Source organism: Rhea pennata, chromosome 2 (assembly GCF_028389875.1).
Source record: "Rhea pennata isolate bPtePen1 chromosome 2, bPtePen1.pri, whole genome shotgun sequence".
NCBI lineage: Eukaryota > Metazoa > Chordata > Aves > Rheiformes > Rheidae > Rhea > Rhea pennata.
Window position 1 is genome coordinate 150,664,837 of NC_084664.1, and position 22,258 is coordinate 150,687,094.

The 22,258-nt window shown below is 41.1% G+C and overlaps 1 protein-coding gene across 5 annotated transcripts in view; it reads left to right on the top strand.

Annotated features, from left to right (window-relative positions):
* The first annotated feature begins 1,707 nt into the window (after positions 1 to 1,707).
* The window catches only part of COL14A1 (collagen type XIV alpha 1 chain), a 134,378-nt gene continuing 113,827 nt past the window's right edge, over positions 1,708 to 22,258 (top strand). For all 5 annotated transcript variants that reach the window (XM_062570575.1, XM_062570577.1, XM_062570576.1 and 2 more), the window contains exons 1-5: positions 1,708 to 1,837; positions 5,413 to 5,534; positions 11,243 to 11,359; positions 16,457 to 16,600; positions 18,852 to 18,938. In XM_062570575.1, the coding sequence (XP_062426559.1) occupies positions 5,426 to 5,534; positions 11,243 to 11,359; positions 16,457 to 16,600; positions 18,852 to 18,938 (457 nt within the window). In that variant the 5' untranslated portion in view covers positions 1,708 to 1,837; positions 5,413 to 5,425. The remainder of the gene's footprint in view (positions 1,838 to 5,412; positions 5,535 to 11,242; positions 11,360 to 16,456; positions 16,601 to 18,851; positions 18,939 to 22,258) is intronic.

Consider the following 22,258-nt stretch of genomic DNA (forward strand, 5'->3'; position numbering starts at 1 on the left):
ATGTGAATGAGGAAGATGATTTTTTATTAAAAACAGCAGAATTACCCTTGAAATGATATATGTTGCATAAATGTAAAGGATTTGTTTAATTTCTGATGTAAACACATGGCTCAAAATTACAGTATAAAGTCAGTCAAAGGCTGCAGAGGGTTTCAGAATCTATTTGCTGGCCAGTGGACTCAAGATGTGGAATTGTGGCTCCCAGGGCTCTGAGCAGGCGCAGCCACAGGATGGTGCTCATGCACTTTGCATACTACATTACCAAAAAAAAAAAAAAAAAAAAAAAAGAAGAGAGAGAGAGAGAGAGAGAAAGAGAGAAAGAAAGAACAAGCGAAAGAGCGAAAGATGAAGCCAGACTCTCCCTTTGGCAAACTGTTCCTTGACTTGTCCCGATACACATGAGCCAGCAAGCAGTCATGAATTAGGCTGATTTACCTCTGTACATTCACCAAGTCTTCAGGGGTATTGTAAGTAGACCTATCCATCTGCCTCCTTGTCTTCCAGATACTGCTGTCTAAGCTATATACATAAATTAGGGACTGAAAAGGTAAAAAAGGCATCACATGTCAATGTGCTGAACATGCTATTGCTTCAAAGGAAACTTTACCTTGCAAGCTCCGCTCCTGTTGGCGGGTACGAAGTGCTAACCACATCTGGCAGTGCTGGAGAGGGCAGGATCTCCCAGATCCCGTGGGAGAAAGTCTAAGCCTAAAATCTTCAAACTGCTTTATGATTTTTAGCTTTTGCTATATAAAACAGCAGAGCTTAAAGAGTTTCTCTGCAGTTTAAAACATTTCTGAGATTTCAGCACAAAGATACCTGAGCTCAGTCACTTTGGACAAGACCCCAGAGGGCTGCGAAACAGCAGCAGAAACTCCCACTTCGCAGGGTTTAAGGTTGTTACGCTAATCACAAGCATCTCACTGGGACTTAGCGTTCCCCTTCCCCAGAAACGATTCCTACTTAACATTAAAAAGGAGGTGCATGTCTCTGTTTCACCTATATCTGTTGTTTCTTAAATGCAGTCCTGCAGTGATTTTATTACTGACTTTATTCAGATGATCAGGCACATTGAAACGAGTATTTTCACTCGTCTCTAGATTGCTAGGCACACATAAGCTTCACAAGTAGTAGCCTTAACTGTAGCTTCAGTAGGGTATATCACAGGGTATACCACGCTTTAATATGGATATAGATTCTGCAGTCCCACTGCTGTGTCTGTGCGTACGGCAAAAACGTGCATATGTGCTACGACATGTTTAATCAAGGTTTATATTAGGCCAGACAAGCACCCGAGCACTTCCCTAGAAATAATTCCCCGATGAGTCATTAATCTACACACTGCAATAACCTATGGGAGGGATACCTGCACTCCAAGCAGTGCTGCAGAAGAGGCGCCTTCTACATCACGTAAAACTAGGTGAACGAGCAACGGGGGGGAACGAAAAATGAGTTTAGAAGTAGCAAATCAGGGGAAAAAAAAAAAGAAAAAGAAAGAAAGAAAGGATAAAGAGCAGAAGCCAAGCAGAGCACCTGCAGCTCCGACGCTGCCCGTCCCCCCGGCAGCCTGGGGGCCGGCGGGGGGAGTCGCCGGGACGTCAGAGCTCGCCGATGCCTCCGTTCCCCCCTTCTTTCCACCTTCCCTCTATAACTGCCCGCCTCCTTTCCCCACCCGCTCGCCTTATCGCAGGCAGGGGAAGAGCAGCCAGAGGGGTGGAAAAGCAGCTTTCCCCGCGGCACAGTAGCAGCCGCCTCGCCGAGCGAGAGCGGGGCGGACGAGCCGGGCCGAGCCGGGCCGGGCCAGCACAGGACGGGCCGCGCCGCGCCGCCCGCGCAGGTCGGTGCGCGGCTCCCTCGGCGGCGGGAGGCGGGAGGGGGCCGCAACGCCCCGCGGCTACGCGGCTCTTCGCCACCTGCGGCGGCTGGGGGAGAGGGCGGGGGAAGCCTCTTAGAAGCGCCTGCGAAAGCGGCGCTTCGAAAACAAACAGAAAATAAATACCGCCAACGGCTTTAAAAATAATAATAAAAAAAAAAATAAAAAAAAAGCCTAAAGCAGGGGGTATCGCTGCCGCCACGGCCGAGCGGAGCAGCGCCTCGCGGCAGCCCTGAAGGGCGTCGCGCCGAGGGCTCGGGCGCCGGGCGGCGGCTGCTGGCGCCGGGCTGCCTCCGCGCCGGGCGTTTCGCGCGGGCGGGGAGCAGTTGCCGGGGACGGGAAGGCGGCCGCGGGGGAAACGCGGGGTGCTCTGGGCACGGGGAAGCTTCGCGAGCAGGATCGGGAGGCTCCGGCGGTCGCGGCGCCATGGGGGCTGCAGGTGCCGCCGCCGCCGCGCGGGCTGTGCGGGGGGTGTGCGGGGGCGGCGGCGGCCCCGCTGGCGCCGCGGCGCGTTGCGGCGGTGCGGAGCGGGGTGGGGGCGGCGCCGGCCCCCGCCGCGCCTTTCCCGCCCTTTCGCCCCGCGTGGCGGCGGCGCGTGAGGCGGCGGCGGCGGGACGGGACGGGACGGGGCAGAGCGCGCTCTTCCCTCGGCCCCGGCAGCCCGTGCCCGTTCCCAGGCTGCGGCTCGGCGCTGGGTCGCGTTGTTCCATAATAAACGGCAGAGATGAGAGAAATAACCCGCGTGTTTTCATTCGGGAGCGCGGCGCGGGGCCGAGGCCGCCGTGCTGGCGAAGCCCGGCTTCCCGCCCGGGCCGCCGCGGGGCACCGGCGGAGCGTGACCGGCCCCGCCGCGGGCCTGCGCGGGCCCTGCCTATAGCTACCTCCGCGATTGCCCCCGTGGAGACGCTCCTGGCCCTGCCCTGGCCGCAGCGAAATCGCTAAACGCGGCAGCTGGTCTCCGACAGACTGCCCCCACGCGTGGAAAAGCCGCGGGTGTAGGACGTGCCCCGCGTTTCGTCGGGGCTGAGCCGCGTGGTTTCCTGCCCCGGCGGGGCTCACCGGCGGCGGGGAGGGCGTGGGGAGCTTCCTCGGCGGGGCGGCTGGGGGTCCTCGGCGCCACGCTCCTCCCACCGGAGAAGGTGACCGGGTGGGTGGACAGGGTGTCCAGTGGGGGAGCCAGGCTGCTCGGGCATGGCGGGGTGGGTGGACAGGGTGTCTGGCGGGGGAGCCAGGCCGCTCGGGCACGGCGGGCGCCTGGCCTGGAGGGCCGGCTGGGGAGCGGGCTCTGCCGCCCGGGCTATTTTGTCGGTAACTATTTCGTAAAATAGTTTTAAAAAGTGATATATAAAGGAGCAGGAATAGAGTGTTTCTTCCCATTTCCTGGTGAGGTCCCTCTTAAGTGAGCCTTGAAGCGCAGCTGCCTGCACATTGTTTTTATCTAATGCCAGTTATATGTGTGTCGATAAATCTCACCTTCTCCACACAGTGGATCTTCTGCAGGAGGAGAAGTAGAGTGTGGCTTTACCCAAGATTGCCGGTCAGGCAGTGTTTATAGCATATTTTTGGAAGGAGAGTTTACATCTGCTCTAGCAGATGGGGAACTGAGCCACCACTGTGAGTGAGTATTTCAATGTCTAGACTGTTACATGGAAAGAAATCCACACATCTTCAGTGGTGGCTGCAATGAGCTGCATGTTGATCTTTGAAGGCTCGACATTTGCCCGCTCCAGGTTGTGTTCCTAAGCAATGGAAGAATCCTCTATCCCCAGTGTAAGATATACAAGGGGTGCTATTTAAGATTTATGTCTCTATTTTTCTTATTGCCTGTCACTAGGCAACTTAATCTTGACTGTGCTGACTAGTTTGGATGAAGTCCTTGGATGCCTGACTCTGTGTCTGATGTATTAGGAAGCCTGGTTTTCTGAATCCCATCTGGAGGACATGTCCCTAAGAACTGGGCAGAGCAATACCTAAGCTTGAGGTGCATAGTTTCTGTTTTACATTTAGCTCTTTGCCTTTGTTTTAAGAGATTTATGCTGTAAGAAATGGATCCAAAAATATATTTAAGTACTGTGAAACTTGGTGATACATTGTCTAAATGTTACTTAAGCTCCTGTGTGAGCTGAATTCAAAATGACTATGCACCGTGTATTTTTCTAAGTGGCACATTAGGTATTGATGACTGGGATTTGCAACAGTAAACCAAGAAAATGCTTGGACAGAGAAGGTGTTGGTCTCATCCTCTTATGTGGGGGATGGTTGATATACTTAAATCCATGTTTTATGTTCTTAGATAGTGGTTAGACCATTTGCTCTATGCCTTCCTCAGAAGACAAGAAAACCAGGGAAGGTCAGTTCAATCCTGATATCTTAGGGATATTGGATAATTTAATTTGCCAGTAAAAAATACCAACAGGAGAGGGCAGCAAAAATTATTCTTCTTAGCCTAGAAAAACGACCAAAGATAGTGCAATAAAGTTGGATAATAGATAACAATTTAAACTTTTTCAACATCATGTTGTTTGAACATACTGATATATCTTGAGAGATGCTTCTATATATGTTAAATAATTGTAGTAGAAAGTGTTAAGACCAAGTTTGGATAATGAAATTTATGTTGTTTTTAACCTGGCTTCTTGGACAGATCTAGTGCTCCATCTGGAATTCATTCTTTGGCACTGGGATTCTTTCCTGTAATTCAACTAGTTCACTTCAGTATTCATATAGTGCTGCACTCTGAAGAGTAGCTGTTACTACTGGATTATTTTAGAATATTTTTGGACATGGCATCACCTTCAAATAGAATTAGTACTTGTTTGGTTTTAGTCACTGCAAGTGCCAGATAGTACAACAGAGAACAGAGAATAAACTGAATAAGACAGGAATAGGAAAAGTAGAGTAGGCTCTAGAGGACAGTGAGAGGGGGACTTGGACTTCCTCAGGAGGCAAAGTTCTGCCTTTTTTGTTGATGTGCAGGATTGCTCAGTTGAACTGACCAGTGATTGTATCACTAGGGTCATTAGTCACACATAGCTGATGTTTTAGGGTAGGCTTACCTGTTTTTGTTTTGTTTTAATTACAGAACCTGAAATATATAATTTAAGCTTCCCTCAAACTATTGTTACTTTGTTGGGTAGCACTTTCTAGATATAAAGTAGATTAACAGTTTTCATCCTACTTTGTTATCTAGAGCTTCAGAAATTCCCCTAGAACACTGAATGTATAGAGATCTTCATTTTGTCGTGTTGCACAATGCAAACTCCATTTCCAGTAGTCTTGTAGGCTTTGCAGAAAATACAAGCTTGCTGTTTACATAGGCCTAATATTCACAACTGTTTGATGCCTGAAAGTTTGTCCTTTTGAAGTAAAATATGCTTTGGTTATGAAGTTGCTTTCAGAATGAAATCCTGACTCCACTGATGCCCGTGTCAAACTCTTAATTATTTTTTAATGGAATCAGGATGTTGCCCACACTTTTCTTTAAAGTGACTGACTTAGATTGAAAGTTTAATAAATACTTTTGCTCTGTGTGTTTTCAGACCTACTGATACCATGGGTATCGAGGGGAAAAAGATACTTTGTCGGTACGAGGTACAGAGCTGTTTCCTCTTGGCTTTTTTAGCTGTCACATCTTACTCCGTCAGTCATGCCCAAGGCCAAGGTAAGTGATAAATAACAAGATGGAACTTTTCAGTAGCTCGCTCTGATGTGCAGAAATTGGCTTCCTTATTCCAAATTCAAGTGTTACTTCCCTTTCACTAGTGTGCTAATCCAATATTGCTGAAATGAAGTAGTTTTGCTGTTGATCTCAGGGGAATAGAATTACTCATTCGCACATGCTCACTGAATCTAGTATCTCAAATAACATAAAGCTTCTTTTTGCAAGTTTAGATGTCTCAAAATGAGTTATATAGAACACTTTTGCTTCTATGAAAGCACTGATCAGATATTGCTGTGATTACCCTCTATGCAATCAACTAAGTTAAAACACCAGCTATGATACTCAGCTTGTATGGGATATGCATTTTTTTTCTTTGTTGGAACAGTAGCTATTGTAACACTTACATCATACAGTATTGCACAGGACTGTTGAATGTCACAAACTACTAGTACTGCTTTTTCTAAAAAACTCACTTGAGGATATTAAAAAATACTGCTGAGATTGTTAGGCTTATATGCTTGTTGGATCAGATTGACAGTGGTTTGAATTCTAGAGCAAATCTGTCCTATTTCTTGGGGAAGGAGCGAAGAAAAACGCCAACAAGTTTTTGTGATTTCTAAAGAAAGGCAGTTCTCTCAAGGTTATATCTTTATAATCCTTTTGCTATGAAGCTGTACAGACATAACTAGGAGCAGAATTTGGTCCTGGGACTCTTCTATTGAAAGAAATTCTGTATAATGTGTTATTCATGAGCATATTCAGAGACTAGTGGAAACCTGAAGCATTCTGCCTCCAGAAATTGGAAGCAGGCAGAAATGGCTTTTGGAGTGGTCAGTGGGGTTAACTCTGAAAAGAGGTAAATGGAAGTAACAGCACTGTCCAATCTGCGTGACACTGAAGCCATGAGGAATCTTCCCATCTTGGATGTTTGGGCATCTGTGAGTGCTTTACAAGCTTCTTAGGGACACATGTTAGTTGTAATATTTGATGTGGGCTATGTGAGGTGAATGAAGAAATCCAAGTTCAATCCAATATTCAACATATCAATTCTGGTCAGAAATGAGGCCCTGAATGTTTGTGACTTAATGAGTCAGTATAAAGCAAAGCATATGGTTAGTGCTTTGTATATTTCAGACCTAGTACACATGGTTGGGATTTGCAAAGCCGAATTGGGGATTCAGATCCATCTCCAGAAAGATAGGTAAAATTCTTTGAGTTTTGAAAACCATACTTACACTTACTCTTTTTAAGCTTTGATTTAAGCAGTTATATATAAAGCGAATAACTTAGAGACAATTAATACAGTGAAATGAAGGTCAGAGAAAGAGCTTTTTCCACAATGATCACACGAGCAGAAGCTGGAGTTGGTGTACTTGGTGAATAAAGAGCGATACTCCCCTTGTCCTTATACTTTTTAAGCAAGCATTAGCTGCTGAATGCCATCAGCAGTGAGATACTAGGCTAAGCAGACTTCTGCCTTGGCCCGATATGACTATTATGTTATTGAATGAGGTGATAAGAAGTCTCTATTCCATATTCATAGAATAAAAAAATCTCGTGCTACACTTAAAGTAATAGGATGTTTCTCAAATCCTTTCTTAAGGTTGCCACCTCTTGCAATAAATAAACTCTTTATGCAGCTGGCTAACTATTTACAGTTTAATACAGCACTAACAATATGTTTGTTTTAAGAAATTGCACACTCCATCAAGGTGTAGAAGGAGCAAGTATTAGTTCCAGCTTGTAGTTCCTTTCCTTGGCAAAGGTGCTCAAAGGTATATAAAGTGACTTCTTGGAAAGGAGTTGTTTGGGAAAGTAAAGCCAACATGCTTGCAGCTACAACTTACTCCTTCAGCTGAAGAGTTATCTACGTTGAGCTCCATGATTTTATCTTGTGCATTGACTGTGGGCCTTCTAAACCACATAGTGCCATTCAATTTAGCCAACGTCTAATTATTCTGTCACCACTGCTTTAAGTTGAAAAGGTATTTCTTCCTCATTCAATATAATGTCACTTTAACAACAGCAACAACCTCCCACTTTCAACTATTCATGTTCTTACATAGCATACAAAAGTAGCACTGGGCAAGAAAAATACTTACTTTAGTTATTTTTCCATTTATTCATAAAGTAACTTAGTGTACTGTAAGAATTTTCCTTCTACATTTAAAGATGGAAACTTTTCTTTGTATAGCAATAATTTCCTTATGTTACTCATGTAACTGCTAAGTAATTGCATATTAACTTGTTCAATTCCGTTTTTATGACAACAAAAGTAAATTGGATGCCACAAGGTTTGTTCCCAATCTTGAGAGTATTGGATGTCTTCGAGAGTGCTGCACATACAAAATTTATGGTATTTTTCTTTTCTATTAAGACACTGAATAGTTCAAAACACTCTTTCCACACTTGTCCACAAGAATAATGTATTTGGAGCACTATTCTATCTAGTTGCATAAACCAAAGTCTTGAACTTGTCTTTAGTTTTCTTTTGGGTGACTGCTCTGATGTTGCTGACGGCCATTCACTTTTGCATTCCTGTAAAACCACTTAACAAGCTCTAGCTACTGATTTTTATCAGTTAACTGACTCAGCTTGGATTAATTTTTTTCCCTTTCTGCAAGAAGTGAGATTTTGTTCCACAGACAATAAAGGTCCAAAGAAATAAAGATATCCTCCTCAGGTTGGTGACTGTGTAGTAATTCCCATCAATATTTTGTTGTCTGTCCAAGTGTTAGATTTTAACTTTCTTAGTTATATGTACTTCTCTATGCCAGAACATTAGTCTTTGCACAACTAAGACACAGTTGAGTATCTGTCTGGTGAATAAGTCTTTTCTTCTTCATGGTTAGTTGCTGTGTGGGAATGTCTGCTCCCCTGCACTATCACCTTTAGATACAAAAAGTACCCAGAGAAAATTGACTAGTTATGTAAAGACTATTCTGGCACAACTTTTCTAGTCTTTCATATTGTAACTCTGTAAACAGAAAAACTTTTGGTGGTTGTGTCCTTCTTTGCTTGTTAGATCTGTGACTGTTTTTTTAAGGGCTCCAAATTTACCTGGTTTGGTGATGGCTAATTGCAATTAGGCCAGAACTATGCTTCTTTGTTAGAAAATGCTTTTATAAATTATTAAATTAAGAGTGGGACAGAATGACAGGGGATGAAAGATGGCAGAGAAAACAAGCTTTGAAATTTTAAGGTGCATTTTGTCAGTCCTTTTTTTTGATTATGATAGGTCTATGCTCTGCCTCTTAATCCCCATACAAATTTACCATTTAATTCCGATAAAGTGTGCAGCCTTTTTACACTTACCTATTGCCATTGTCCAAAAGTTTATTTACTGTTTCTTAGACAAAATAAATAATAAAAGGAATTGCATATTTTGCTAACTCCAGGGTATAACTTGTCACTTTTGGTTCATTCAGCACAATTGGTCCAATTTATTATGATTTATGTATAGCTCAAGGACAGAATGAATCTTGAGAATGAATTAAAGGCTTTAATCCATAACTACAGTCTGCTTGGCTTTCCAAACTTCTTGCCATAGTCTCTGTCATTTTATTCCAATTACAGCATGCTGAATGTTCTTGCAGAAACCTACTCAGCAAAACGGTTTTCACTATGAGGGCCAAATTTTCAAAGAACTAATTTTGATGTGCAGTGGTACCTGCATACACTCTTACTTACAGCCTCTCTTTTTCTACACTTCAGAGAAGTGATAGGCAGTTTGAAGATTGGGTCTGACAAGATTGTGCCCAGCATGTGAGGGAATGCGCTGAGTGAATGTAAGCCCAGTGCTGCAAATTCCAGAACAGTTTTCAGTATGAGGAATCAGTTTGCTCTTTGTTCTGTCTGTGCCCTCCCCTCTCTTCATGAGCTTGTTCTTTGAAGTCCTTCAGAGTGCTGAGGTGTTAGTAGACTGTTCTTGGTGCTTACAAAATCTCTTTTCTTTTGTCTGGTGCTAATCCCTCAAGGTAGAGAACAGCAGAAGCTGCCTTTTGCTGTGCTCAAACTGTCCTTTATGGATTGATAGGATGAATACAAGGGAATAAGATTTCTGCGTTAAACCTCCAGGCTTTTACTTCTAACACCCAAAATGTTTTTAATGTTAGATGGCATTAAAAAATCCACCTAAAATTTCACAAAAAAGAATGGACTGCCTCTTTCTTTCTCATTTTCTCATCCCTCAAGCTGTTGGAAAAAGAAGCAAATAGGGAAAAGCAATCAGCTGAGGACAGATCCTTGGCTACTGCAATTGCCAGAGCTGCCTTGACTGCAGCAGGTCAAATAGAGAAGCCAGAGGGTGTTGGATAGTGCATTCTACCTGTAGACTGAAATGCTTAGTGTGCTGTAATCATTAAATCTCAGAAATACCATGAGAACTATCGGTTTATCATATCTAGTGGGCCAAGAGACCATGGGCATGAGCCTAGGCCATTAAAAATCTGTATATGGCCCTGGGGTAAACATTTTGCCACTCCTCCCTCTGGATAATTTTCCTTATTTTTTAGATTTACCTATAGAAACCTTACAGGTAGAATGTATTAAAAAGTGGAGGAAAAACTCTAGGGAACTGTGGAGGTAGTGCGAAGAGGAGGGGTAAAGATGAGAGATGAGTTTGCTAGGTTTCTGTCCCTTTCTATTTCTTGGCCTCTAGACACCTTCCCTTGCTGCCTTTTCCTCTAGACCAGTTAGTTCTGTGTAGGCCAAAACCCACTAAAATGTAAAGAGATCACCTGCCTCTTGACAGCCTTGGATGCCATTGACTGCACGACCAGCAGCTCTGCTTCAGTTGTTTGCTGTGAAGAAGGAGGGTTGCTGCTCCATGGAGCAGATCAGAAGTGCTGTGCAGAGTATTGTCCAGCCTCAGTGGGGCTTGCCTCAGCAGAGAGACGCAAAGCTGTAGAAGAACAGTTACTTCCCACTTCTTCCTCTGAGCATTACTTCACTGAAATGTCATATCTTTCTCAATCGTTTCATGCTTTTACTCATTTCATCTGCTGTTCCTGTTTGATTCCCAGATGATGGCACGAGATAAGTACAGGCCAGATTTGCTTTCCATTCTCAGAGTTCCCCTGCCCAAGTCTTGACTAGCCTGTGCATGTCTGCAAGCTTTGATGAGACCAACGCAGTGCTTGCATCCAGAGAACTGTGTGTGCCCCTGAGACAAGCTTTGCAAGTTGGGCAGCCGGTGTTCCTCCTGCCTTGTGCATGCCTATCTCTCCTCTTGAAAACTGTGTTTTCACAAGGCTTTGAAAATTTGGCCCTGAGCAACTTTGAATGTGTGGAAAAACTCTCTGGTAATGTAAGGTAAAGGAGGTTAGGTGATGCATATCATCAGTTTAAGCAAGGAGAACAATTTTAATTCTCATATTAACAAAGAGCATTTTTATTACCAGCTTTGCCTGCTACACTAGTGTCTTAACATCTAACACTGTTTGTCTTTCTCTCCTCTGCCATTAGGTTGTTAGTTTGTTTTTATTAAGAGATATATAAAAGGTATGTCTGAGGGAAGTAGTGCACCTGGGGATAATGTAATTTTTACAAACTAATAAACTGATGTATGTGACATTTTGAATAACTTGCATCCTTTGTCATTAAAATTTTGTGTTGTCTTCCTATATGTGTTTATTCTAATGTTTATTTAAAAGTAATGATTGCTTTTTATTGGAATTTAAAATGTTGTTTTCTTTCCCCACTTCCAGTGTCCCCACCAACAAGACTAAGATATAATGTAGTCGCTCCTGACAGTGTACAGATCTCATGGAAAGCCCCAAAAGGGCAATTTGCTGGATATAAGCTTCTTGTCACTCCAAGTTCAGGTAAAAAAAAAAAAAAAAAAAAAAAAAAAAAAAAAAAAAGTCTGTATGTACTCTTGTAAGACAAAATGACCATCATGACCTAGACCTAAGGCCAAACAGCTTTTTCTGAGGCTAATCTCATTCTTCAGGACTACAGAATTGTGAGCAAGCTGTGGATAGCATAGTATTGACTGATCAACAGGAAAGAGAAATCATTCTCACCACAGAGTGGCTAGAGGCATAGAATATAGGAATTGAATGCTTAAGGCAGAAGAGGCTGGATGCTAATTATGCTTTTTCTATAGTCCTTGGGAATTGTTGCTGATCTTTACCTTTCTCCAGCAAGGTCTAGGAAGTATTCAAAGGAGAACATAGGAATTGAATTACAGTTATGTAATTCATAGCACCTTGTTTCAGCCAAAGCTTTGAGGTGTATCTCCTTGGGCATTCTTCTATAGTGAGCTCCCCACAAAAGACCAGAAAGCTTTTAGAACAAACTTAAAAAAATTGAACAAAACCTTGAACTTTAGAATGGAAAACAAAGTGGTTATATTGGGCAATTAGAGGTAATGAGGGTTATACACAGCTTCTGCCTGCCTGCTGTGTCCTCCAAGACAGGCCATCGCTTCCATACTTTGATCCAGTTAACTTGGTTACTTTAGATGGTAACTAAGTCCAATTTCCTGCTGGTTTCTAGGAAATTCTGTCACCGCTGAAGCCTGGCTGTCTTTGTCCTACTCGCAATAGCATTTGATACAGTTGTGTTAAAAGCAACAATTAAAATCGAAAGCGTTAGCATCCTATCAGTGGCTATGTAACCATCCAAAAGTAGGCACTCACTTGATACTCACCACTTTGTAATGTGTGATGGAGTTGATTTTTTCATTTTTGTCTGTGCACATGCGCTGTTGAATAGAAGAGGTCAAAAATCTTGTTTCTTCTGATGATAGCTATCTGGAGAGAGGAATTCTACTATTTTAGGTTTAAGGAACACAAAGCAGGGCATGGACATGCAAGAAGAAGCCGTAGTAGTACACTGAAATGGATCTGTGCAGTGATAAACCTTCACCTTTTCATCATCTTGCTTCCCACAGAATGTGTGTTGGTTCATCACCATAATCTCATTCCTGTGTCATCTGTAGGCCTCCTTCAAAACTTTTACGTCTTGTTGGCAGTAAGAACTCAGTTCTTTTTGCAGGTCAAAGTGTTTTCCTGATTAGCTGTGTACCATGCAACAGATTGTTTTTTCTCCACAAGCATCACACTGTCCATTCCATTATATTCAGGTTGTGGAAGACAGCCTATATAATTTTGATTTTCAGCTGTGCTGAAAAAATGTGGGAAGTAAGCTTTGCAGCCCTTGAATCCCAGTGCTTGGGTAAGGCTGCTTAGTTTCATGGGTGAACAATTTAAACAGTTCATGAAACATGCAGAGTCAAAAGCTGTATGAAAACATATAGTCATGACGTTAGCAAACATGACAGCCAAATGAAAGAGGCAGCCCTTGTGTATTTAGTGGGAAGTGACTTCCTGTTTTGATACGCTTCCTAGTACACCAGAAGGTGCGGGGGCTTTCCTTGCCAGCCAGTTACAGGGCTATCAGAAAACATGTAATGGATGATGTTTCATTGCATTTGGATAATAAAATGCATGAGCTGTTACAAATACGGCACTGACTTAATTTCTATATAACTTCAATGTATTGTCTTATTAGGCATTTTGCATTTCTTGGTAATCTTTCTGAGAGATACCCATTGTGCTATGTATGTGGAATGGGCATAAGCATCTAAGGGATGTCTCTTAAGAGATTATAGTGATTATCCTGATGAAACTTTTCATATGGTAGTACTTCACCCTGGTTAGGAGATCTGTCACTGGCATTACTTGGTAGATCTAATGTTACCAGTGAAAGCAAATTCATTTTTATTGTCTTCCAAAAGTTCTTCAGACTAACCTAGGACTTTGTTGTGCTAAGAGAGGTAGCAGATACTATAAAGCTAATTGACAACAGCTAGTTTGCTCATCCTGAAAACTGGATTTTTTTTCTTTTGGTTTTGATGTCAAAAGATATATTTTTTTCCAGTTGCACTCCTGTTGCAATTCCTGTTTCCAATTGCACTGTTACAAAGCACATAACCTCCATGTTTTATCACTTTCAGTTCATTTTTAGTGTTTCAGATGATAGAGCGAGAGCTCTTAGGTTTGGAGTTTTTTGTGTTACGATCCCTTTACCTATTGAATTAATTGTCTTTCATTTAAAGGACTGATCACCTTTTTCTTGAAACATAAAACATTAAAAAGCATGTAATTCCATCATTTAGGAGTTCTCTGACTCCTGACTTTCTTGTTTAAACAACACTTTATGTTGCTGCTTCTTCTTAACCTGCTCTGTCAGTGCAGTTCCTGTGTTCTGTCTTTCCCTGATTACTGCTTGATACTGCGATTTGCTCAAGCTAGGAGGAGGAGCTGTCAACGCTATCAGAACCTCCTTTAAACTAAAATGGTTACGAAGACCTGCTGTCACAGCAAGAAATGCGGAATGTGGGCTGGAGAACAGAGTAAGCATAACCATGTTCAGATGTTAAGCCCTCTTCTCTTCAGGATACCTCGGAAATTCCCTTAGATCACCAGAGGACTTCTCCAGTGTTTTTCTCCTGTTTCCCTCAATTTTGTCTCCTTAGAAATGCGCAAAACAGAAGGCAGTGAACCCCCTTAGCTTATGTCTACTTTACGTGTACTTTATTTATTTTTAGTAAGCCTCTTCTGTTCAGACTGTGTGTTCTCTAATGGTACCTCATAACAGTTCCCTTGGATGATGGCACAGTGTGCACGCTCAACAAGTTTGATACCGAATTGGGAGGAGCAGTTGATATGCTAAAAGGCAGGGTCAGTGTTCAGAGGAATCTGAATCACACTTCTCCTGGACAGGCTGTAGAAGTGGGCTGACAAGAGCATGGTAGAGTTCAACAAATACTAATGTAAATTCTTGCAGATGGACCAAAATAACACCCTACCCCAGTGCTGGCTGGAGAAGGTTTGCAGAAAAGGATGTGGAGGTCCTGGTAGGCTAATTGACCAGTGTGCCTTTGCAGCAAAGAAAGACAATGATAACATCAGGTTGTGTGAGCAAAAATGTAGCCAGCTGATTGAGGGTGATTCTTCTGCTGTGTTTGGCAGGTGTGAGAATGCAAGTCCTTGAAGCAGTGTCCTAGTCTGGGTTCTGCACTTAAAGAAATTGACATATGAGGGTAATCCTATAGGGGGCACCCAAAATAGAGGGTTGGAACACATGGCTTATGAAGAGAGCTGAAGCTGTTCAGTTTTAAGAAGAGAAGGCTCAGGGGAGCTCTGTCTGCTGTCTACAGCTATCTAATGGGATGATGTAGAGAAGATGGAGGCAGACTGTTCTTAGAAGTGCACAGGGACAGTGCGACAGACAATGGACTCAAGTTGGAAAATGGGAAATTCCAGATTTTTTTTTTTTTTTTTTTTTTTTTTGTTACCATGAGGGTGGTAAAGTATTAGAACAGGCTACCCAGAGAGGCTGTGGAATCTCTGTCCTCGGAGATACTCAAAACCCTTCTGGGCAAGGCTTCCTGTTCAACTTACTCATCAGTGATTTAGATGATGAAACAGAGTGCACTTGGAGTGAGTCTGCTGATGATACAAAACTGTGAGGAGTGGCTGATATGCCGTAGGGCTGTGCTTCCACTCAAAGAAACCTTTACAGGCTGGAGAGATAGGCAGAGGGGAACTTCATGAAGTTCGGTAAAGGGAAGTTCAGTAAAGACTGAGGGGGGCTCTTATCAATGTCTATAAGCACCTGGAGGGAGGGTGTCAAGGGGATGGGGCTAAACTCTTTTCAGTTGTCTCGTGCGAAAAGATGAGGCAACGGACAAAAACTGAACCACAGGAAGTTCCACCTGAATATGAGGAGGAATTTCTTCACTGTGGGAGTGACAGAGCACTGGAACGGGTTGCACAGAGAGGTTGTGGAGTCGTCTTCTCTGGAGATACTCAAAGCCGCCTGGATGCAACCTTGTCTGACACGCTCTAGGTGATCCTCCCCTTCTGCTCTGCCCTTGTGAGGCCACACCTGAAGTGCTAGGCTCATCAATACAAGGAATGCATGGAGCTACTGCAGTGAGTCTAGTGGAGGGCTAATAAGATGATTAAGAGACTGGAGTATCCTTCATGTGAGAGGAGGCTGAGAGAGCTGAGCCTGTTCATCCTGGATAAGAGAAGACTGAGGAGGAATCTTACCAATATATATAAGCATTTGAAGGGGGGGGTGTAAAGAGGATGGGGCCAGGCTCTTTTCAGTGATGCCTACTGACAGGAAGAGAGGCAACAAGCACAAACTGAAACACAGGCAGTTCTGTCTCAACTTAAGGAAGGGTGACATAACAGGAACAAGTTGCACAGTGGAGTCTCCTTCTTTGGAAAATTTCAAAAGCCATCTGGATAAGGTCCTGGGCAATGTGTTCTAGGTGACCCTGTTTGAGCAGGGGTGGGATTTGGACTAGGTGATCTCCAGAGGTCCTTTCCAACCTCAACTGTTCTGTGATTCTGTGTGTGGTTCTGTGATTTAGCCATCTGGTCTAACTGAATCTGCTTTGAGCAGGAGGGTAGATTGGAGACTTCCAGAGGTTCCTTCCAACCTACATGGTTCTATGATTTTATGATTATTCTTTAGTCTGTGATTCTTTCTATTTTAAGCAGCCCTTCCATACTTTGTGGGTTGGCTGATTGGTTTATTTTGACCTTTTCTTAAGCTGCTTCCTGTTATTGCCAAATGTTTCTTTCTTCCTTAAAAAATAGTTATGTTAGACACCTTGCCTATTCCAAGGCAATATTTTTGTACAAGAAAACTAGCGTAGTAAAGTCTTTGATCAGGCTGCCTGACTTCATGCCTTTCTGGGATGCTTGGACTCTGGGACTCTGGCCTGGCTCTCTAGATGATTCTGAAAGTGGGTTATCAGCTGCACTAGGTTCATTGTAGAGCTTGAGGTAGCTTTAAGTCATTAGATTTACCTTATTGTAAGGAAAGCAAACATCAAGTTATGTTTTTTCTTCTTCTTTTTCTTTTTTTTTCTTTTTTTTCCCTTTCCATTACAGGTGGAAAAACCAATCAGTTAATTCTTCAAAATACTGCAACCAAAGCAATTATTCAAGGACTTATTCCAGATCAAAATTATGCTCTTCAGATCATTGCATTCAGTGAAGACAAGGAGAGCAAGCCAGCCCAAGGCCAGTTCAGAAGTATGTATCTTTTATATCTGACATATCTTTTATCCTCAGGTGCTTTGGACTATTGCCATTCCCATTGTTTCAGAATCCCTGTCTTCCCCATTCCTTTATGAAATAAGCCAGTGTCTTGTGGAAGAGAATCTTCAGTAAGCAGAAACAAGAAGGGAAGAGCTATATTATGATATTTTTCCAACTCTTTTTATTAAAATGTTGAACTCTTTTTTAATAAAAGGTTCTTAGAGCTGTACCAACTGTCAACTAGTTTCTAGTTCAACAATTCTACCAAAGGCTAAGTTCCTACTTGTCTTCAGCTACCAAATATATTTGCAAAGACAATTTTCAAGACACTTTTATCTAACCTGCACATGTCTGTATTAATGTCTATGTGTAGCAAAAACACAGCGTACTTAAAACAATTTCACAGGCAGAACACTGATTTGCCTTAGTTCACATCTTAAACAGCTCAGATCAATTAAATGGATCAGTGCAGATTTGATCAATGAAGACGTAATTGTAACAGTCTGGGAGTACAGTTGAAAACATTCTGAATTCCTTCAACACTGAACATTTTAATAACTATTTATGAAGGATACTACTCTCTGATATGGTATGTGTCAAAGTCCTTCTAGGTTTTCACCACTGCAACTGTGTGTTTACTACTTTAAGTACCGCTCTGCATAGGAAACCACAAAACCACAGATTACTTGAGCTTTAAGAGCAGCCTACAGAACAACTGCACCAAATTCTGTAATGTTAGATGTATATTTTTTTAAACTAGTTCTATTCCTTAAGAAAAGCAGAGTTGGCAGCTTGATTTAAGAATGCAGAGGTTATGTGTTGTTTAATTACGTTCTTTTTTGCTGCCAATGAAAACATGTAACACTTAATGAGACTGGAGTTCCATTTGACCGTATAATAACCTGTGTGAGTAAAATTAGATACAGCATGTATGCAAAGATTTCTTTTTCTTATCCTGTATTTTTATAATTCTTTTCTCCCTCTTCTGACAAAGTAGTCACTAATTTTTAAGTTGTTAAAAGGTCAAACAAACCCAAAGCTTTGATAATATCCTGGGTTCTAGTGCTTTGAAAGTGTGTTTTTAATGCTGCTGAATTGTAATTGATGTACAAAGGAACTTCTCAAACCTACAATAAAATTTTATTGTTAAGAGACTATTGCTCTTATATATTGCTCAGATATACATTCTTATTCTAGTACTGCTTGTAAGCTGTCTTACATGATAACACTTATGCAATTAGCAAAGATCACTAGAGAATTTTGTCGTTTTAAAATGCAGCCATAAAAAATACAGTCGATAAGTTAATCATCTGTGCAAATAGGTGAATAAACCTGTTGTTATTATCTGTTCTTCAAATTTTGACAGTTAGAAATAGCTTTCCCAAATCCAAAATATCTCCGTAGGGATGTGAGCAACCTGTCTCCTATGAGCATTTTCAGACTGATCTTAGCTAGAGTAGAATTTTATTTTTTGTGAGAGATCTCCTCTGTTTAGTTTTTAAGCTGTTCCTGGCCATTGTAGACAGCTGAGGTGTTGACATCAATTAACTTTCTAATGAAACTCTGGAAGATTTTTTTAGAAAAATATATGACTTCAGCAATGATTTTGCCAGAATCTTTCAGATTATGATGTGATATTGGCTACAAATGTAATATGAGGAATTGCTAATCAGGCTGAGTTCTGCTTAGCTGTTACATCAGCTCTGGATCAAAATAAGGGAGCTATCCCACCCACTAGTGGGACAGGAAACTGTTGAATTCTGAGCTCAGGAGCAGCTTTATTCTCACTGAAGTGTTTGGTGCCCTGAACACAGATTTGGGCATGGGATCTAAGCTGAATCTTTAAGGAGCATAATATAACAGCTGGCTTATGTGCTTTTGTGTTGGATGACTTGGAGTGGAACCCTGGAATGCCTGACTTTCCCCAGATAGCTTTTCCAACTTTCTGGGCTGTATTTCCAGTGCTGGCTCTTGTCAGCATGGGCTTAGATACTGATGTCACTGCATTTGGCCTCTCCTGTGTGAGGAGAGTCACTTTTGAGAACTTTAATGATGATAAGTTATGGGCAGATTTGTAAAAAGAATAAACCCAAATGGGAGGAGGGAAAGCTGAGTAACAGTCACTTGGTACCTAAACATATTGCCAGATATTGCATGAAATGTCTTCTCTGTCTGGAAGAGAAAAATAATGTGCATCTGACTGCTCTTTCTGGTTTGATTGATTTTTTTCCCCTTACTTTTCTAGTTAAAGATATAGAAAGAAGAAAAGAAACAACTAAATCCAAAGTGAAGGATCCGGAAAAAACAAATGCGAGTAAACCAGCCCCAGAAGGTCAGATCAATTAGCTTCTTTATTTAACCTTGCCATTATATAGATTTTCTTTAAATCTGTACTTTAAGTCTGGTTCCGAGGTTATTATAATTCTGAGCAATTAAACACAAAGGCAAATCAAAATTTTCAGGAATATTGGAGAGTTGCTGCAAAAGAGGGGTTGCTTTAGTTCTGTGTCTTGCTTTTCACTTTAGACAGTAGGCATTAAATACCACAATGGAGAACATAAAAGCAGTCTTTGCATAAAAAATCATTTGCCTGGATAGTCCCACCTGATTCTTTTTGAATACTGAAAAAATCTAGTGTATTCATATGTAATAATAATGTCATATCATATTGACTGCAAGCCAGACATCCAGTATTAAATGACACCTGAAATCAAATTAGTATTATTGTGTAATTCTGCACATAATAACTTGATATCTTGGTACTAATGTGGGCCATATATACGAAAACATCTGAACGTATTTGGAGGGAAGAAAGGAGTCAATTTTATTCATTTGCAAAGAGTCTTCTGGTGAGATGTCACATTGCTTGTCATGAGAAGCACATCTAGTATAGGGAGTAAAATCCATTTTACACTTAATATGTAACTGTTCCCTGTTATTCTAAAATTCAGGTACCATCTCCTTTGTGGAGTAACCTTAACAGTAATTATTCCTTTCAGTAGTTATTTATGATTTACAGAACAAACAGAGACAGGAATAGCTTGATATGACCTTAAATAGTCTCCCTGTAAATAAATTGAACAAATTCAAGTCTCTTATTTCGCCACTGCCTTTTAGCTCTGTATCACAGTAATGCAATACAGAGAAGTATCAGAAACCTCATCCTAAGCTTCTTGAAGCCCATTAAAATGTTTCTGTCTTCAGTGGGTCTTTTTTGTTGTGCCATGAGTATTTGTGTCATGTTGTATTTATTAACGATATGCAAGTGTGTTCCATACAGCATTGTTTAAGCCAAAGCACCCTTTAATTCTTCACATTGTGTACATCAGGGAAAATGTTAGGTACTTTGTACTACACTTAAAGAAGCAAGTTACATCTGCTAAGATAGGATGGTGTAATGAATAGGTGATCTTTCTTTCGTCTTCCTTCTAGAAGAAGACCAAGTCTGAAGAAACGAGAGAGCTGAAGAACGAAAATGTGATTTTTTTCTTAAAAAGGGACAAGTGATAAAAGTTCAGGGAGGGGAAAGCGGGTCCTGTATTAGGAAAATGTTGATTAAATGCAGACAGAGGAAAGTGTCTGCCAGACCGTGGGAGAGGATTTATGTTTTCTCCATTGAGTAGGGGCAAAAATGTAGTTGGCAAGGGAAAACTGGATCTGCAGTCTCTTCCTTTTTAGGATTCTTATTTACTTGGAAAGTCTAAAACTCACCCCCCCCCAACTTTTCAGTTGTCGGAACCTCATTGGTTGTAGAAAGATATTGGAATTCTTATGTATTGGAGCAAAGTACATTTTCATCTAATACTTGTGAAAAGATTTTGTCTTACATGTTCTATAGCATCTTGTACTAAAAAAATGTTGTATACATCTGAAAGAAAGACAAAACTTACAAATTTCTCAACCAGCAAAACTGACCAAAAATGAAAAAAGTTTTTCTAATTTTTATGAAATCTTGCTTTTGTTTATCCCTGATCTCAATCCAGTTATATTGTAATATAATGAACTTTTTCCTATTGTCTGGCTATTTCTTACTTTCTCCTTTTGCACATTATAATGACTATTGAAAGTGATAGAGATTCCAACTGAATGACTTCACTGTGAGTAGAGTGGGAGTCCAAACACAAAAGTAATGTAAAAATAACAGCATCAGCAAAAAATGCATAGCTGGGATAGGAGTGAATTAAGAATTGATACAGAAAAAATAAATGTTCCAAAACTTTTCTAGTATCATATCTAAAGACTTTCCCCCTCAAACTGAAATTGAATCAAAAGAAATTCAAGAAGAGGCTGTGAAAGAAATGAATTAAAGAATTAAAAGCAAAATTTTATGACAAAGCCACGAAGAATAACTTGATCCTCTGCAGATGTTTGACAGGAAATGATTTGAGTATGATCAAATGAATTCAGGCCAGCAATTAATTGGTTTCATAACAAGTTAGCGTTTGGCTAAATTTGATGGGTTTAAAAGCAGCCCTGATATTCTGTGGCTGTGTTATATCCTTGATCTAGTTAATGAGACTTCAGGAGTTAAAAGCACAAAAGAATGCATTTGGTAATACAATATGCTATTTGAAAACAAGGGCGATTTTTGTATGTAAAACAAATTTATACAACCAATTTCCATATTGGTATTGCCAGGAAATGGTTATGGTTTCTGCTTTTGGTCTTGACTGAAAGAATAGCAAAAGCCCTTTTCACCATTTCTGCAAGTTTTGGAGCCAATTTTTGAGGAAAGAAGATGGCTTCTATGGACATCTGCCCCAGCTCTTACATAAGGATGTTTGTACAAGAAGACACTGTAGAGTCTTTGCAAGCCTTATACAGGCAGAGGTCATTAGTCGTTCTCTATATGGAGAATTGTTTGGCAGAATTCTTCAATGTGAATATTAAAGCAGATTTTGCATATAGTACCCCAGATAATCCCAATTCAGTGTTTTGGGACAAGTTTGGGACAAAACTATTAAAGTGCAATAATGCACTTGTCAAAATGTATGAAAAAGGGTTTAGACTCTAAATATTGCAAGATCTTGTTTGTGCATTATGCTAACTACTGTCTGTATCCTGCTGATGTTGCTGAAAGGCACAAAAGCTGTATAATCATTGGAATTTGGTATTCGTGAATACTTAGCTAGTACACTTATTAAAGATCACATAATAGAAAACAGGAAAATACCCAACAATTTCAGTGGGACAAAGATTTTACCATAATCCTTGTATTCACAGAAATTGTGTTCTTCAGTAAGAAGTACAAGACAGATACCTACATTAATGATTCCAGATAGTTTCAAAGCTTCTTACTCTTCTTTTTCTCCACGTTTTGGAGGATTGTTTTTGCAGTGCTGTCCTCTATTTTATTATTGAGTATTTGAGGCTCCAGAAGCTGGGGGGGTGTAGGCGTCTCTTCCTAAGACCCCAAATCTACCTTTTTATTTTGTCTCTAAATTACTGATACTTGGATTTACTTGTCAATGTTCTGAGTGACTTGCTGATCCTCCAGCAGCTTCAGTAATGTAAATTAAAATTTTCCATCTATTGTGTTCTGCCAACTCAAGTAGTTTTAAAACCCTGCACCAAATACTATTCTCCTGTCTAAACAAACCTCCAGTGTATATCCAGTAATATTGTGCCAGATCAATTCAGCTTTAAAGTTCT